The 19,126-nt window shown below is 42.8% G+C and overlaps 2 protein-coding genes across 6 annotated transcripts in view; one reads left to right on the forward strand and one right to left on the reverse strand.

The window, feature by feature from the left end:
• Positions 1-3,477, reverse strand: part of TRPM8 (transient receptor potential cation channel subfamily M member 8) — a 159,323-nt gene extending 155,846 nt beyond the window's left edge. For both annotated transcript variants that reach the window (XR_007506004.1, XR_007506002.1), the window contains exon 1: positions 3,384-3,477. The gene's annotated coding sequence lies outside the window, so the exon portion shown is untranslated. The remainder of the gene's footprint in view (positions 1-3,383) is intronic.
• Positions 3,478-5,143: 1,666 nt separating this feature from the next.
• AGAP1 (ArfGAP with GTPase domain, ankyrin repeat and PH domain 1) overlaps positions 5,144-19,126 on the forward strand; it is a 390,622-nt gene continuing 376,639 nt past the window's right edge. For all 4 annotated transcript variants that reach the window (XM_049800184.1, XM_049800193.1, XM_049800202.1 and 1 more), the window contains exon 1: positions 5,144-5,884. In XM_049800184.1, the coding sequence (XP_049656141.1) occupies positions 5,722-5,884 (163 nt within the window). In that variant the 5' untranslated portion in view covers positions 5,144-5,721. The remainder of the gene's footprint in view (positions 5,885-19,126) is intronic.

Here is a 19,126-nt window from a genome sequence, read left to right on the forward strand (position 1 = left end):
CTGTGCTCCCTCCTTCAGAAATGCAGATTGCTTTTGCCATCCCACTTTTTTTTTGAGCACATTTGGTACAGAACAGCATTTTCTCAGTTATGACAGGAACACTGAGGAATGAGCTACAGCTTCAACAACTGCTTGTTGTTGCTACTCCATAATTAGTATTGTTTGAACTAGTTGGCATTTCTCCTAGAACAGATTTCACACTCTGTGAATGAGGTTAATTCATTAGTTACATTTGTTTCAAAGCCTCTTGAGCAATCTAATCACTCTGTAATAGTAACTGACTGACCCAAATCTTTACCCAGTAAAATAATAGAATTTCATCCCAGTTTGTTACTAGAGGAAGCTTAACCTATTTAAGTTTTTATACTGACATTTCACTGCAGAGATAATTCAGGAAAACTTGATGTTTTCATGTCTGTTTTCCACATGGGTTTGATTTCAGTCTTTATGGCAATGTCAGCATTAGTAGGCACAAAGATGCATCTCTAACACTCTATCTCCTGTATTTTTCTAGACACACCCTGCATATTGAACAAAACACTGCTCATACCAACAGTAATCACATGAACAGCCAGGGTTTAAGATTGTGAACAGACACTGAAACAGTCCAAGTTAAGTGAAATGTTGCTTACAACTAGTGGGTAGACTTCTCTTATAACCTCTTAGACAGTTCAGGAGTCCTTATGTTCTCAGTTTTCTCGGTTAATCCCCTTTCTGCTAGGCCTGCAAATAAGCCCATGTGTCTAGCTGTCTGTGATATTTGAGCATATTTATATTAAATCCTGGCACAGATCAGGATAGGATGCTTCAACTCTTCCCCCCCCCCCCTCCCCCCCCAATCAACATTTCAACTATTGGTTTAGTCACTAAAAGCCAGTCCTGCCTAATTCCCATTTCAGCAGCCAGGAAAGCATGCTCCACCATGTCGTAACAAGGCATCAAAGGAAGGTAACAGTGAGTGTTTCAATGAAATGTTTCACTGACACAGTTGGGCTCAGTTCCAAAAGCAAAATGTAATTGTCCATATGCCTTCTTAAGTCCAAGTTCATCAACTGCATATCCTCAAAATTTTTTTACTACACTTTCTGTAGTTAGGCCATGGTGGACACACTAGGAATAGCATGAAGTGGATAAGCATAGTCTTCTGATAGGAGTTAGAGCTGTTTGAGATGTTGATTCAATGCTCCTTTCCAGTTACTGAATACCTTCTAGGAATAAGATACCTAAATCAGAATGAAACCATTTGATTCAGCTTTCTGTAGTCACAGCAATGAGTGTATTTGCCAGATGGGGAGGAGGAGTAGGAGGCCAGCAGAGATGGAACTTTGTTATAGACCTAAGCACAGAATCAACTGCATGGAGCACAGTGTAGTGGGAGGCTTTACCCTTGGAAAGCTTTCACCCTCAGAAAGGAAAACCAGTGATGGAAGGCTAACCTACGCTGGGGCTGGGACCACTCTGTATGCTTTACTTAAAGCCCATCAGCCCTTCTATACTTGTAAAAATTGTCTGAGTTTCATGACCTCCCCAGAATTGGAGACAAGCACCAATTTCAGTGGTCATCTCACCTTTGACAAAAGCAGACCCAGAAAAGCTGTAAAGTGCCCAAGTTAGCCATGTTCCAGGTGAAAGAAAAAAGAAATCTAAACTCGTTACTGCTCACAGCAGTAGTGTCAAAGTAATTCTCTTTGCCAATTCACATTAAAGGTTGATGGAGCACTTCAGATGCCAGACTCTCTAGAACAGAGTCTAATAGCAAAAAGATGTATCCAGCATCGCTCTGTGCATCACAAGCAGCATTTCAGGCTAATCAACCTAGCTGCAAGCACAGGAAAATACTACTTATTGTTACGGCCTCCTTACATGAGAAATCTATGCAAGCTGGAACAGTAGCTTATATTTTGCTTTAATTTTACAAAGCTTACACAAAAGCTTTTTATGTAGTAAAAAATCAGGGTTACAAAAGCTTCACAGAAGCTCTATGGATCAGGGTATTACAAAAAGGCTTTATATTAACACAGGGGTTTAATGCTCAAACTATTTGTGTGTAGTAGTTGCATTCACTTACAGTTGAGACTACTCTGGGAGTTGTTTTCCACATCTTGGCCTGCCATGAATTTAAGAGCTGAAAGAATACAAAGCATACGGCAGCAGTGGAAACAATCAACCAGCCCCACGTACAATAGAGGCTATGGCCTAACTCTTTGCTCTGCTGCTCACTTTGGCATTTTCTGGAAAGGTAAGTAATGTGAGGTAATGCTTCTGTTCCAGATCAGGATAGAGGGAGTAAAATGGGAGAATTATAGCTTTCATCTACTAGCTTCCTACATACCATTAGCTTAATCAAACAGTTTAAGGTAAATGAATGTAAAAATCCTCTTACGTTTCACAAGTTCTTATTGTCATTAATACCCTGAGTGGCACTCACTAGTGGAAGCAGGGACTATATTCTTCCTACTTTCTTTTTTTTTTTTTTGATTTATCAAAAATTTTTATTTGGTTGTTTTTTGTTTGTTTTTTTTTTTTTTTTTTTTGTTTCCTGCTAGGATAGAAAATAAAAAGAAGCAAGCTAATAGAAAATATACCGACTTCTGTTGAGAAGGAAGAAAGAAGACGACACAGGTATCTATGACCATATTTGCCCTCTCCCCCTCAGCTGTTCAAATAAGCAGAATATAACTCTTGCAGCAGACAGCAACCAGTGCTGAGAAAGCTTTAGTCCCTCAGCTTGAATTAGAGACTTCCCTGTCTGATGATCAGAATGGGAAAATTTCCAGTAAGTGAAAATAAGCTTCCTTTGGTAACTGAAACAATCAGCTCACTTTTACTGGTTGCAGCTTCTCCACCTGCAAGGGAACAGGGGATGTCACCACTGAGACCACCCCACACTGCTGACACCCTAGGGATGTGGTGACAAGCTACCGTGTTGTGTCCTCCCTCCCCTCTACTGTGTCCCCACCGTGTTCCCATCTGCGGATAACATCTTCTGAAGTATTTCTGGTAGAATTCACAGGCACTGACCCAGACAGGGAGGTTGGGCGTCAGTGGTCCCTCAGCGCCATCCCTGTCCCCTGTACTTATTGCTGACAAAAAGACAGGTCATTTCATATTCATGTGAGGGTGAAGGCTATTTGCTGTTAACTAGGTACGTCTGTTCTTCAAGTAACACATTCAGGAGTATCCAAAACCTCAATCTCACATCACAGCTTCCTTTCTCACTGCTATTGTTTTTTTGGTGTGAGCCATCACATCAACAAGCTTAATGCCCAAGTGTTGCTGGGACTATTTAAATATCAGATACTAGTTACTATGTGTATGGCATAAATTGGTAGCAACTGCTTACCTCCAGCATAATAGCTTACGTATTATGTGACAGAACTCACTTAGAGGTGGCTGATAGAAGCAGCACCACAGCCATTAGTTGAAGGATCTCCCTGCAGCCTTCATTCAGCTCTGTCAGGTCACCATGAGTTTACAAGGAAGACCTGCAACAGAGCATCAGTAGATAAGCCAGAGAACAAATGACTGCTATGACACTAAGTGTTATTGCTCATGATACAGTTAAGCACTATTTTTTATGATACTCCCATTCCTCCTCTTGCTGCCAAGATGACCAAGTTTTTTTCTCTTAAACTGTTTAGGTTAAGAATTCAGTTACAGTAGCAGAACAGCTATTTCCACCCTGGAGATCACATGATATGCATCACTTACACTCCCAGATCTTCTTAAATAGAAACAAAACAAAGCAGTTTGAATTTTTTTGTATAGATCAATGGATTTGGTAAACGGATTAAGTTTTCAAAAACCTTTACCTGTTCTGTTCTTAAGACCTATCATTACCGAACAGCCAACACTCAAGACAAAGATTACTCAAAAAGATGACATATTTAAAAAAATGTGATAGAGGTGGGCACATGTAACATGAAGTAAACAACTGCACCAAGAAAGGAGCGTAGCTGCTTCTCAGCCATGCCAGGCCAGAGCTGTATATCCAAATAATGTCATTTCGGGTTGTGTTTTTTTTTTTTGGGGGGGGGGGGGGGGGATATTGAAATTGTTCTATTCATTGCTCTGGTATATGTCAGTAGAGTAGATGGATACAGTTTTCCTGAGGCTATCCCTTACCAAGGTGTCCTTGGGCTGAACTGTTTTCTATATTAAAGTTTGCTTCACGTTTCACAGCTTTGGAGCTCAAGTCCATAAAACACTGATCCTAAAAACGGGTTCATTGAGGCGAATGCCTAACTGTGCGCATAGCCGCCCTGCAAATGATATTAATAACACTTGCTCTCGCTAATGACAGCAACGCTTCGTTGCGCCATAACTTATCTAGAGTAAGTGAGACTTTCTGACTGTTCCAGGGCTCTGTGAGTGAGAACGCCGCGGCTCCCAACGCTGCCGTGCCTTCGGCTGGGGTCCCGGCAAAGCTCGCCGCCCACCGCACTATTTTGCACGCTCGGGGTGTACGACAACGGGCGGCTCTCACACTGGCACCGGTGAGCGCCCTGCGGGCACCGACACGGCTACGGCGACCGTTAACAGCTGTCAAGCGGTTGCGATAGAGCACCTGACCTACAAACCTCCGCACTTGCTCTTTTCCAGGACTCCAGTGGCCGAGCGGAGCTCGGCAGGGGTGCGCGGGGACCAACGGGCCATGTCCGGGCTCACGGTGAGGGGCTTCGCCCCGGGAGGCCCCGAGGGCACCGGCCGGCCCGCCCACCGCGCCGCCGGGGGGGGGGTCTTCCTCCGCTTGCCTGCGGGGCGAGCGGCTGCTGGGCGCACGGGGCGCCCCGCGGGGCAAGCACGGCGTTCCAGGCTTCCCGCGGAGGCGGCTGAAGGGAACGGGCGCCCTGAGGGCAGAGCGGGAGAGCGCCCGGGCCCTCCGCCACCGCGATCCCCCGCGCCACCTCAGCGCACCCCTCGCCACCCCGCCACGCGCGCCGCGGACTGCATTTCCCAGCGTGCCCCGCCGCGGGCACGGCGCGGGCGAGGAGGGGCTGTGCGGGGCGTGGCCAGCGGCCTGCGCGGTGACGCAACACGGGGGTGTGGCGTGCGTGAGCGTGAAGCGGGCAGAGGAGAAGGACGTGGAGGAGGGGGGGGGGGGGTTGTGTGTAGCGGGGCGAGCGCGCGGGAGGGGGTGCGCGCGCGCGCGCGCGTGTGTGGGAGACGGACCGTCCCGGTGGGAGCGGGGCCGCGTGTGCCGCCGCCGCCATCCGCCGCCGCGCGCGGGGCGCCGGGCACGAGAGCGAGGCCGGGCCGGGGGCGCGAGGCTGAGGAGGGGCCGGCCATTGGCTGTCGGCGCGCGCGCGGGGGGCGGCGGGACCGGCCGCCGCTGCGGAGTTGAGGCGGCGGCGGGGGCCGGGAGGGAGCTCAGCGGTGGTCGCCGCGCTGCCGCCCTCCATGGGGCCGGGGGCGGCCGGCTTGCCTTGCCCCGTCGCCGCGATGAAGTGACAGCGGGCGGAGAAGCGGCGGCGGCGGCGGCGCCCCTTGCGGGCTGCGAGGCGAAGGGCTGCTGCCGGGCCGGGCCGGCCCGGGGCGGGCGGCGGGGGGGAGTCCGGTGAGTGAGGCGGCGGCGGTCGGGGCTCGCCCCCTGCGCGCCCCGCCTCCCCCCGCCGCCGCCCGCCGACCCGCGCGGGGCTCTCGGTGAGGAGGGGAGGGACGGGGGAAGGCGCCGGAGCGGAGCGGGCGGCGGCGGCGGCGGCGGAGGGGAGCGGCCGCGCCATGAACTACCAGCAGCAGCTGGCCAACTCGGCAGCCATCCGGGCCGAGATCCAGCGCTTCGAGTCGGTGCACCCCAACATCTACTCCATCTACGAGCTGCTGGAGCGGGTGGAGGAGCCGGTGCTGCAGAACCAGATCCGCGAGCATGTCATCGCCATCGAAGGTGAGCCGGCGGCTCCGTCGCGGCGGGGAGAGGGGCAGGCGGCGGCCCCCCACCCCCCCCGCAGCCCGTGGCCCTGCCTGCAGGGCACTGGCGGGCTCACTGGGAGCAGCTGCCTGCGCCTTCCTGGCTGCCTTCCCTTCCTCCATCTCCCCGTGGCAGGCTTTTTTTTTTGTGGGGGGGGGTGGGGGGTGCGAAGGGGGGGCGTCTCTTGGCGTGGTCCCCATCGGTCCCTCTGCGCTGAATGCCCAGGGTGGCCCCCCGGTGTGGGTGTCCTTCACAGGCATAAGCGGGAGGCGAATTTGTTGAGAGCGGGGCTGGACAGGGGCACCCGGCGCTGCGGGGAGAAGTTGTTTTGCTTCTTGCCTGCTGCTGGTGTGCAGGCAGAGCAGCGGTCGTGTTAGGACTGGGTCAAGGTGGGAAGGGTGATGCTCGCTTTGCCTGCCAGGAGGGTCAGAGAAAATGAGTTTTTCTTCGGTGCTCCGTGCAGTTTTTGATGGAGGCGTTAAGCAGGGGTTCAGGTTTAGTGGTGGTAGAGTGGGTGAGCGAGATGTACAACTGGATTACAGAGCGGTAGCCTGTCTATGCAGCCGGGTAAAAACAGGTTTGAAGGCAAGATGGAGATAACAGTCTTCTAAGCTTAGATTTATATGCATCTATCCCCGGAGGAGCCCTACAGAGACTCCTGAACTGCTTAGGATGCGCAAAATAAGGAAAAAAATTGTCAGCGTTGGGAAGTCTGCAGATATTTTTCTTCACTATCACTGGAGTTAAAAAGAGCAAACAGTATTGGCCAAGAACATGTATTTTAAGAAGAAATTTTGGAGTTATTTTGCATGACAGCTTACTAAGCTTTGTATTCTGTGCTTTTGCAATTGAAATAGTCTGCCACTGTTCTGGAAGGGATTCAGGCTCGCAGAGTATGATGTACAGCAGCTGAAATAGAGAGCTGCTTAAAACCGTCTTGTGTTGTTAGCCTATCTCGTCCTTAAAATATATGTAATAAAAAAGTCCTGAGGGAAAAGCTGCTATTGAGATTGTTACTCGAAAGACTGCATTATTCATCTGACTCTTAAGCAGTGCAGCTTGAATAGACAGACGTCGTGTTTAGTACTGTTAACATTTTATGGGTGGTGGGAGGAACCCCCCGCCACTCCCTTTTAGTGTCTTGTACAGCAAGTCACTGTGACTGGCAGTGCCTGTCACTCTATTAAAGAACGTAGTCCATGGCTAAGTCTCTGCATCCAACTAAGTATGTGGCAGAGTTCTGTGCATATTCTCTGTTGTAGTAGTCACTTTACTGAAATTATGGTGTGTGGTTGTCGGCTTCTTGGAGTCTGGGTTGTCCCCTCCTGGGAGTCCTTCCCCTTTGCTCTCCTCTTTTGCTGAAGAGATGGAAACTTAGGGATTGTGGGAAGGATACAGCACAGGCACCACTGTTCCTTTGAGCGCTACTGGTGTTTGGATTTCTGTGGGATAGATTGTGCCTTCAGCAGAACATTTATTTGTTTGTTTGGTTTTTAAGTGGTAATTAATACATGTTTATGTGGTATAAATACGTTTCTTGAATAAGATGCTTGGGATATGGTGGTGCAGCCAAGTTTGTGTTGAGGTGGGGGGAGGATGTGAAGCATTGTACATAGTTATCTTCATCGCATGTGACTTACGTTAGTCTTTTCATGTATTAATGATTTGTGTTACCTAACTGTAGCTCAGTTCGTTTGTCAATCATGAGGACTTTAAAACTAAAATAGCAGCCTGCAAATGTGTTTCAAAAACAGAGCTGATGAGTAAAATTTTCGTAGACAATTTGCTGTCTAACTTACATTGGACACTGAGTCATTAAACCAGCAAGTCTGATTCATGGGAAAGATTTATCTAGAAAAAGTGTATATTTTTAAGTCTTTTCTGTTCTGAGGGCTCTTCAACTAACAAATACTAAAGGTTGCATATACTTAAAATTAAGAACTCACTCCTTTAGGTTACAGCTCTGCCAGGTTGTATTTTTGGTAAGCCTCCTTCATCTAACTATTTCTCACTGATACCAACTTTTAAACCTTTGTGGCAGTGCCGTACTGCATGTAGGAAGAACTTAGAAATAGTCATTTGTTTTGCAGCTGTCGCAGTCCAATTTTGCTGCAGAGTTGAGCATTGTTATGGTACTCCCCAAATCACAAAACCTTTTGAGTTTGAGGTACTGGGCTTTTCCACTGACTGAGGAAAAGTCACTTTTTCACTGGGCTTTTTCACCACTGAGGAATCGTGGTGTGGTTGGCATGTGCCTGGCATGAGAAAATACTAAGTAACTTTTTGCTGAAATAGTTCCTTCCAGTGGAATGAGAATTGTACCCTTTAAAGAAAAGAATATAGTCTCATTAGTTCGGGCTGCTTTAGACTGTAACTCCAACCAACATGTGCTCCTTGAGCAGGTCAAATAATGACCTTCCTGATCAAGAGAGGTTTGACGGATCTGAAGGAGAACGTAGAAGCTAAAGCAATTTCAGACTTATTTCAGTGGAGACACTATTACTTAATCTCAGAATTTTCTTTTCAATATAGAGCAGCACTGTCTTCCCAACACTTTGGATTTTTATTGGCAATGTAAACCCTCTTTCTTTTTAGGTTTTGAGTCCTATTATAGGAGTGCCTGGACATACTTACTGGACCAGTGACTGTTGAAATAATGTGAAATGAAAACGGGCCTTTCAGCTGCAGCAATTATTTATATTCAAATACACCAGTTGTATCTAGTCCGAAGAGACCAACTGCTAAACATTCCTAAATTGGGTCCTAAATTGACATGTTGATGTTTTTTGCACAGAGATTTCTTTCCCTGTATTATTCTGAGTTAGATGTGATACTGGGTAAACCACTTCTCTGTAACACTAGTTCATTAGCTTTTCGTCACTGGATAAAAATGCTAAAAGTTGGTTACTTTCAGGTTCTTGAGTTTCACAGAGTTACAAAGTCAACACTCTAAAAGCATATACTTCCATTCTATTTTCTTTGTATGAAACTAATACTAAGTAGCCAAACAATTTTAGATGCTGTCATTTAGACTGTTAACTGTAGTAAAAACTGTCTTCACATGTTCCGTAGTTCATGAGCTTAGTTCCACCAGTAGATACATCAGTACTTGAGCAATATTGAACAGTTCTTATATCAAGTTTGTTATATGCTTAGAAATGGAGAGAAGACGACATGATTGACTTCAGCAGTCTTTAAATTGCTGGAAATGTCTTGGGGTTTCAACGTATGGTGGTCTTAAAGTGTATGTGTAGATATATAAGGGTGGGTAATAGCCGAATATGTCAGTACCAGTTTCTATCATCCAGACTGAGAGTAGCTTTATATTGTTATAAAACTTTAAGACTGATGCAAAACCAAGGAAAGATGGTGAAAAATTTAATTTTTAATCCTTTATGAAGGGATTTTAAAACAATCTAACAATGTCAATGTCATCTTGGTGAATAGTCTATAAAAACACTTTTGCTAATATACTTATTACTGACAGATGCTAATGCAGCAAGTGTTAAGCATCTGAAATAGTTCCTATCCTTTTATGCAGTGGCAAGCCCATCAAAACAGATTCTGCTTCACTGTGGGGTTCGGGCAGATTTTCCTGACTGGGAAATATCTTGAATCCTGTACTAGCAAAACAAAGCCCTAGTGATGAGGCTTAAGGTACCGGTTTCGGTGTGCATTGAGAGTAATTTCAAGATGTTCCCTGGAGTCTGTCTGTGGGTGTTTGTTTGTTTTTTTTTTTTATTTCCTCTCCCTAAATGAATAGGAGATCTGATTTTATTTATGTATTTATTAATCTAAGGGGAGATTGTAGTTTTAATTCTTAGAGATGCCATACCAGACATTATTTAATAATGAATTGCTGTGTTCCAGCACATTTTGTGATTTCTATTCTAACTTTCCTGTTAAAAAAAAATAAAAAAAAAAAAATAATTGAAAAGTGTGTTGTGAATGCTAGTTTGAGTTTTGAAATTATGATTATTAAGTATTCAGAAATAACCTAAGTCTTAGAGAAAATATCAAATCTGTACACTTGGAAATTACTTCTTTGGGGCAGTGCAAAGATCCTGATGCACTGGGGTGGGTGTGAGAAAATGGCAGAAGGTCTAAACCTTGGTTTTTTTTTTTTCCTTCAGGCACTTAAAATACTGTTTTTTGAAAATTAAGTAATTTAGGATGGAGCTAAAACTCTTGAAGTGCATACACATTAGAGGCATCTGCCATTAACAGATGTGGGAATCCACTTTGGTGTTATTACCTGTTGTGGCCATTCTTTTCTTGGGGCCCTGTAACTTTGCATCTCCTTAAATGATGGCATCGTGTATGTTAGGGGGGCAGTGCTATTGTAGGACTACATCTTACAGGAGAAGTTATACTCAATTTGGGAGCTGAGATAACAATAGTATTTGAACACTTCTGTTGCTACTGAAGTCTATGAGACAAATAAGTTGAAAAATGAATGTACTGTAAAAGCATTGTTTTCTGTTGTGAAATATAAGACTATAGCTGGTTTTCCTGCTTAACGTACCTGTTCTCTCCTACTTGATGATAGAAACATAGCAGGCATGTCAATGATCAATCTTCTTTGGCTCCCTGTTATGGAAGGAGTATCATTATTAGTTGACTTTTCTTGCCAGCTTAGTGATAAGGTGAAGGTGAATCACAGCTGTATACTAGCCTCTTCTTAATCATGTGAGCCTTCCTGCAGGTGTACAAATAGCTCATGACAAGGAGCAAAGGCTGATTGTAGTACAAGGCTTGGCAAAGAATTGTATCAAGCTGCAACTTGGAAATCACAATAGTCACTCTGAAAACTATTTGAATAGCAGTCAATCCTTTTACTTAGCTATTTTGTTGAAACAGACTTGGGAGATCCAGCATCTGGGTACCTCCATGCAAGTAAATAATTAAGTCAAGCTCTCGAGAAGGGGAGTTTGGGTATATGTTGTATTATTTCAGTACATTGAAAGAATGATGGTACAGTTCAGACCTTTAGGCATAAGTGACCACAGCTGGAAAACCCCCAAGTATTGCATAAGACAATGGCATCTTGAAATCTTAATAGCAGTCACCCCATTCAAGCTTTTGTTGTTATTGTGCCTTTTTGAACTGTGGATCAAACTATATAATTTGAAATGATAAAACTGATTCTCTGAACAGCCATCTTGTTCCAGATTTCTGGAGAGAGGGCAACAATAGAGCATGCTGGGAATGTGCTTTTTTTGTTTGTTTGCTGGGGGATTAAATTTTTGTGATTCAGTTGTAGGGAATCTGAACACACTATCTATACTTAGTGCATCTAGGTGAGTTCTGAGCTTGCATATACACAATAAGTATTGACTTGGGCAGTGATTGTTGCCTGTAAGAGCCAGTGCAATATGTTTGGAGCAAGTCTCTTAGTGCCTTTTTCCGCTGGTTGTGCACATGCGACTTGGTTTACTGAGTTGTGCGTTAACCTAGCTAGAAGGTAGCATTCCGTCTTGCTGTTTGTAGACCTTCAGTGTGGACAAATTGATGAAATGCAGTGCCCATTTTCTAGTTTTGGGGGCTAGTATCGAAATGGAAAGATGTTTCTTTTTTAATGTGGAAGGTGGTAGACTTAAGCATATGAGTAACCAAGAAAATTCAAATTCTTGTCCTTAACTTTGCTTGTATGGTAAATGAAAGGTTAGGTTTGATAGTTGTGTCTTAAGTTACCAGAATGTCTTATGCCGAGTCAAACTGACTGTGCTTTCTGACTTTGTTACGTGCTTTGTTGCTATTCCCAGCAGAAGCTGCATGATTAAATATCAGATACGTTTGAGTGAGTGCATAAAAGTTACAAATCGAGAGGAAAACCTTAAACCATTAACTTTTGAGGATAACTTTTTTCCTGAGGCAAAGGAGGATACATGCTGTGGATCAACTGATGTTGTTGGAACAAATGTGTTGTGAGGCTTTAGGTTGTTCAGAGAGTGTGCCGGGCTTCTCCCACCGTTTGCTTTGGGGGATTAGTTTAAAGCAGCATGCAATAATGCTGAAACAAGAGTTCATGCTGCTGTGTATACAGATCACTGTTTTTATTTCTGTTTAAATTGGCAAATGAGTCTTACTCCCTAAGAAGAGGGGGCACTCAGCAATGCAGCAGATTGGACATTTGATTCACTTTGGCTCATCTCAGGCGCTTGGGAAAAGGAAATGGACCTTGTAACATTGGTTGCTGTGTTTGTTCTGCATTGTACTTTAATTTCAGTTTCCTAAAGGTGACACAGGTGCTCAAGCTAAGTGTCTTCACAAGACTTATTTTCTAATAAGGTATATTATATATTATCTGACCACTGAGGTATCCATAGTCTTAGTCTTAACTTTACGACCTGAAGAAAGTGGTTTGATTCTTGGATCACGTGGTGAAAACTGATGTGGGAATACAATGTATTTTATTAATTGCAAGTATTAAGGGATGTGCTTACAAACATACTGTAGTCTGACAGTCATAAGTGAAATTAGAAATCCCACTTTTTTGGGACAATAGTGGAGATTAGGAATAGTGGCAGACAGATGAAGAACTTCTCAAACCTTTGGAGTACTCTGTTCTCCACTGCATCACAACTGGGAAATTGGTTTTGTCCTCACCAATAAGCAAGGTAAATGGCAGTGTTGATATTTTTAGCAAATCTTTGAAGAAAAGATAATGTAAGCTCCAAAAATGTAGCTGAAATGGAGAACTTGGTTGCATCTCAACTGTGTGACCTTCTGCTGACAATGCATTTCAAACATCTGTTTCTGCAATTGTTAGTTTTTATGTTAAGGGTATTCTTTCTGACCTTTATACACATAGCTTTACATCATTTGTGAAAAAAAAATCTAAAATGATTACTTAGTAATCTACAGTGGATAAAATTCCCCTAGTCTGAAAGAGAAAGTACTGTATTGCATAGTTTTGATAATACTGACATGTGAGGGAATAAGAGATTTGCCTTCTGTAGTATTAGTTTTTGTCCTAGACTACTTTTAAGCACTGTTTGTACTTCATGTCACCTATATGCAGGGAGAACTGTGGCTAAACTCTTTTGTACACTCAATTGTCTTTGTACTGTGATATAATTGACCAAAGACAGTGCCAGATGTGGACAAGTTATGAGATGCTGTTAATTTTTTGATTTAAAGACTTCTGGGAATTCTGTACCGTCAGGACTTGGGTAAGGTTTCATGGATGTCATCTGTATGTATAGAGAGATGTATGCATGGACCGCCATGGTGAGGGTGGGTGGGTGCCCTGCAGGGGCCACTGCCTGGGCATGAGTGGGAAGAACAGAGGAAGGGCAGAGATCCCAAATAGTGGGGCACTGACTTAGAGCAGGAGCAGGAGGCCTAGACAAGTTTGGTTTGGGAATGGTACTGGGAGGCCCCCCACTCTCACCTCCTCCCAACCCCCCCCCCCCCCCCCCCCCCCCAACAGGCTGAGAACACTGGTGTGATGAGTTGTGCCTGTTCCTGTGCAAGAGAGCTGCTTGGCCTGGATGCCTGGGTCCCTCCCCCCATGCCTGCCCTTGGTGGGGTGTGTTTTGGGGGCTGTTCTATTTTTTTTGTGTGTTTTGATTTGGTTTTTTTGTTTGTTTGTTTCAATATAAATTCCTACTTGGCACTGGTGAGGCCACCTGGAGTACTCTGTCCAGTTCTAGGCTTTCCAGGACAAGAGAGACATGAGCACACTGGAGAGAGTCCAATGGAAAGAGTCAAAACAGAAGAGCTAATTTAGTATTTTCTAGTGTGCTAGTTATCAGGCATTTCACTTACTTGTCATGTTATACTTGGCACTCTACTAACAATGCTCATGTTCACGTGTTTGGAGTTCTAAGTCACTGATATTGAACCTTGTTGCTGTCTTAGAAAATCTCATGTTTAAATGCAGTGTGAAGATACAGTTCAGCTGCAGTCAAACTCTCCGGTGTGTGGGTACAGGCAGTGAATAGCCTTTTTTTTTTTTTTAAACTTTTACAAGGATTTTATAAAATCAAGAACACTTCAGTTCTGTCTATATGGAAAGACTGTTCAACTACTTCTTAGTCTTCTGGACAGAGCTTTTGATCCAAAGTTGTTTGCAATTAACTTGTACTTCTGTTGTAATTGTGATAAGGTTGTAAATGCTGCATGAATCTTGTGACTACTGTTAGAAATAAGGTAATAGTGCTGTCTCACTTAAATGTATTTGGGCTACAAGAGATCTATGACTTAGAAAGTTTGTTTTAAATTTCTAATTCCAAGGTGGAAACAGGAGTTGTCAGGTTCCCTTCTTGGTAGCGAGTCCATTGTGGGCAGCTGGCAATTCCAAAGCTCTCTGGAAGTATTTAAGGTCTTTTTTTTTTTTTTTTTAAGGTGGATGATGCAGATGTGTTACTTAATCAGTATGTGCACATTCAACCTCATTAATGCCATTTCAGGATCCTGACTGATATCATATTTGGAGCCTGTATAATGGTATAAATGAAAGGATGGGCAGTACATTTCTATCCCAGTGAATGACTTATTGTTTTTTCATTTTTTTTCTTCCTGTTGCTTAAGTAAGCTTCAGTTAACCACTTAAAGATGAAAGTACTAGACCCACAGGATTGATGTGTGTGAAATGTGTAATTTCAGTGTCTTGTTTAGTAGCTTTATTTGTTTACATATTTGGATAATAAATGTAAACCTAATGATTAGACATCTATTTTGTTTGGTAATTTCCCCTTCTGTACTTAAGAAGAGTACAGGCAAGCAAAGTGACTCTTAAGAATACTGGAATTGAATCTATGGCTTTAGCTGTATTGCTTTGTATTTATTTATGAGAAGCTTTAGACACAAATATTTAATCTTTTTTTTTTTCATCATTTTGAAGGGATTGAAGGACTGTTTATAGCCTAGGCCAAATCAATGCTCGACACAATTTAACTTGAAACCTGTAGGAAAGTCCACTTTGACTTGAACTTGGTAGTGCTTACATTTTCTGTTAAACTAAAGCTGCAGATGAAGTTCTTACTGTTAATAAATTTTCTATTAATTTATACCACTATATCTGTACTTCGCAGCTGTATTTTTCAGTAATATAACCAGAAGGAGGATACAGCAAGATAGTCACTGTTGCAGGATTTTGTAGCATCCTGTAACTTACTCTCAAGAGTTTGTTAAACAGATACAGTAGTGTATGAATGTGTGATTTCCATTATCTTACTACTTCAACTTCCCATGCTCAGGAAAGCAACCAGGAAGCCTGTCTTCTAGGTATCACAGCAACTGTGCTCTCTAGAAGAAATATGCTAAAAGTGTGGCACTCTAGGTGCCCAGACAGCAGTCATTTAAATGTATACCACTTGACTTTGCAAATGCCTGTGTATCTGAGTTAACTAGTCATGAACCACAAGCAAGGCTTTATGTGTCACTTGGTCAGTAACCCAAGACTGATGTCTGGAGACCTTAAATAAGGAGGTGGCTGGGGTATGAATTTGTACAAATATGGAAAGCAAGTGTAGCAGGAAGACATTAGATGTTAGGCTTCAGCTGCCTATCTGAATACGCTGGCTTTGCATTTTTTATATTTCTTATGGAATGTTTCATTATTGAAAGACAACTCATACACAGAATAGTAGTTCTTAGGGTAACTGCAGCAGAGTACTGGGCAGTAGATGTCATTACTTACTAGTGACACGTGAAAGTAGTTGCATTTGAACGTAGGATCACCTGTGTTCTTATCGGAGTATGATACAAATGGACCCAGCAATCTTAGGATACTGAAATGGTCATCTAGTGCAGGAATAAAATCATCAATATGCTTCTGTACTGTGTGCTGTCAGAGCCTGCTCCTCTCTGAGTGTTAGGGGGAGTGTAAGCCTTAAGGCCTGGAATAGTTAGTAGGCATCTCTGATCAAAACTGCATTGCTGGGGTGATAAAGTTCATGAACTGATGATATCCTCAAGTTCTGTTATGCGTGTACCTGAAGGGTAGAGTGGAGATGGCCAGTGTGTGGACAGGTGAGGAATTTTGTGCCTGGATAGCATAATCTGGTTTTGGACTTGAAAGTTTCGGTGGACAGGTCAAAGGCATGTTATTTCTTTTTTTTTTTTAGTGTTTGTGGAACCCTTCATTATAGCATCTCTCAGGAGGGTTGACCGTTCTGTAAGTGATAAGACAGTATTTTGATAGATGCTGTTTTTCATCCAGCAGTGAATTTCCTCAAAGATACCAGCCAAACTCAGGAAAACTCTCCCTAACTAGGGAAGTGGGGAAGGAGATTGAGACATCTAAGGCTGTGCATGGATTTATAAAGCATGAAGTTGAGAGAAGTCTCCAGGTCCAGGAAATAATCTTAAATACACTTCTGCAGATACTTGGAGATGTTAGGAAATGTTAGAGCTTCATAACGCCTTTATGGAAAGGATCTAAAAGTGTTCTCAAAGCATAGAAATGATTGTGGTTTTGCAGTTTAAATCTGGTGCTTTGAACAAGGTTAGGAGGTGCAAGTTGATTGAATGGTCCTTTTTCCACCCCTGCTTTCTACCGCGTTAGAGCCAGAATTAGTCATTCAGTGAAATTGCTTGAGGTAGCTTGAACCTTTATAATAATTTTAATGTCACAAAGCCAAAATCTGGTGATCTATCTCCCTTCCTGTGGCAGCTGTTTAACATGCTAATGCAGTGAAGAGAAGCAGAAAGTCAACTATAGCAGTAGGAACCTATGACATTTTTTGTCATGAACTTGGCCTACTAAACTACCTGTAGTGCTTCTGAAATGTTGAGCTGACTGCAGGATGCAAAAGATCTTTTGAAAACTAAGCCTTTAGAAACATTGGAATAGTAAGGAGAAACTGAGCTGCCGTTGGATTCTTAGATTGGAATATCGATGTCTCTTCTTTTGTAAACTTAATGCAACGGTGTGAGTTAGGCTTTAGTGACTAAGTGCTTCATGATGTGGAGAGGTTAAATAATAACTGATACTTCTGTCACAGTAAACTGTGTACTGCTCTCAATCATCTGTAGACCTGGTAGGCATTTATGTTCAGGTGAAGGTGGCCTGATGTTGGACTAATGTGACAAACTGGGCCTGATAAATAAGTGAAAGTCAGAGATAGGAGCTGTGCATGATTGCTAAATTGGCATACAGCTTCATATCTGTTGTTCTAGCTACTGTTGGAGGCACATTATACCACAGAACAGGTATCCAGTTCTTGAGAGAAAGATGGGCTATATATATATATTATTTGGATAGCTTCACTGTTAAGCACTAAAACTAGAATGGTAGCTTGGAAGATCTCGATAGATATGGGCATGTGATACTGAGAATTCTGATAAAGCAGTTACAAATAATTTTGTCATTAATTGCACCACTTCTGTTTCTGGCTAGAAGGTACAAGTGTCAACTGTCAAAACTAATAAATAATGACAGTGAAAGAAAAGAATCTTCCTTTGCTTTCATGAACATAAAGTCAATGATGTAGCAGAGTTTAAAAATGCTTTTGTAGTGACACTTTGTTAATATTTTCAATACATGCTAAAGTCTTCAGAGGATTGTTTTCTTTTTTGGTACTGTAAATAAAGCAGAGTAATAGTTTTCCTTCAAAATACATTGCTCCTAGAAAATTTTAGATTGCTGTTTGAGCTTGGGGTTGAAAGATTTCTGTGGGTCTCTGGGCAAGCTTCTGACCCCTCTGCACACGATGGTGACAGTGATGGGTAGCTGCTTTGCATTGTATGAAATGGTAAAAATTGACAATGCTACTGGTATGCTCTGAATATGAAGAAAATCTATAGCTGCAGTGTTACTGCATGTGGCACTTTCCTATAGTTGTTTATAATTTTTTTTATGGCAATTCCATTACTTGAACTTGAGTCTCTAAGTTCACCCTTGGAGTTGAGTAAATGAAAGCAGGAAGGCATAGAAACAAGCTGTGGAAAACTATTCCTGTACCCTGTGGCAACTCATCTATTTAGTCCCATTTCATTACTTTTCTCATGCAAAATAAGATTCTAATTTTAACCTGCATTAATTAAGCTTCAAAAATACTTCAGTGCTATGAGATTGCAGCATTTAATAGCATCTAGATATATAGCAATACATTAGTTTAGGGATGGAAGGGTCTTGCTATTGACTTATCTTGAAAAATTGAGTAGGGTGTGGCTGACCCAAAGGGCACAACTTGCTTGAAGCAAAAGATGCACTGACTACGTTAGCTCATAACCTCTGAGAAGGAAGTAAGTGATGTGTGTTAATCACCTGGGTAACAATTCTAGCCAGGTTAGATGGACAAATATTTACAGCGGTCATTTGCCTTCATAATTGCTTAACGTATTTTAAAGCTAGTATTTTAGCTAAGTCAGGAGACCTACATGACTTACAAAAAGACAGTACTTCTCTGGGAATATTTTGCTTACTGGAACTGGAATCTTGCTTCTTGCATAATAGAGTGAATTCAGTTAGAGGGTTGCTGGTTTGATTTATGATGCTAATTGATGTGGTAGTTGATGTGAACTGCTTGTACTAATTGCTCACTTGCTAATAATCTCCAAATTATCTGACAAAAGCTTTTAAAATGGAGCATTACATGTTTTTTAAAACCAGTCAGCATACAAACATAAACAATTGGGGGCCCCTGTTTTGCATGTAAGTGCCTAATACTAGTGCTGGTCCATTTTAGTAATTGTAATGTTACAAGGAAACTTTGGTGGCTTTAATGTAGTCTTGTTGTTCTTCATTTAAACAACCTCTGGAAAAATATTTTTCCAGAGCATGCTTCCCCCCCCCCCCCCACCTTAACCTGGAACATTACCATTATCTATATAGTAAAGGTAGAAAATGTATGGTAACTTGACTGCGCAGTTTTAGGTAACAAAGACATGATGTGCCATTTGAATTTGTGTTGATGCACACCTGCCAGTCAAGCGCAGCAGAAACTGCAGTGGGTAAAACATAAGAAAAAAAAATGGGGATAATTCATGCAATGGTATTGAGATAAGGGTATGTTGGCTGACTGATTCTGGTAAAGGAAATGTGCATTAAGTGTTTTACTTACTGTGCAAACCACTTGACTGTAATGTAAGCTGGAAAGCTTTTGTATTTCTGGGCTGATAGGGGAAATCTTAGTGTTAGATTATGGAATGCAATAGTCTAAAGAGGTTACTTTTACCTTTCCTTAAATAAGGAAAGAACTGTTTGAGGAGAGATGAGTAATAGCCGACTCTTCAGTTTTGAGAGTTGTACAGGCTGCTGTCGGT

Source organism: Accipiter gentilis, chromosome 1, assembly GCF_929443795.1.
Source record: "Accipiter gentilis chromosome 1, bAccGen1.1, whole genome shotgun sequence".
Lineage (NCBI taxonomy): Eukaryota > Metazoa > Chordata > Aves > Accipitriformes > Accipitridae > Astur > Astur gentilis.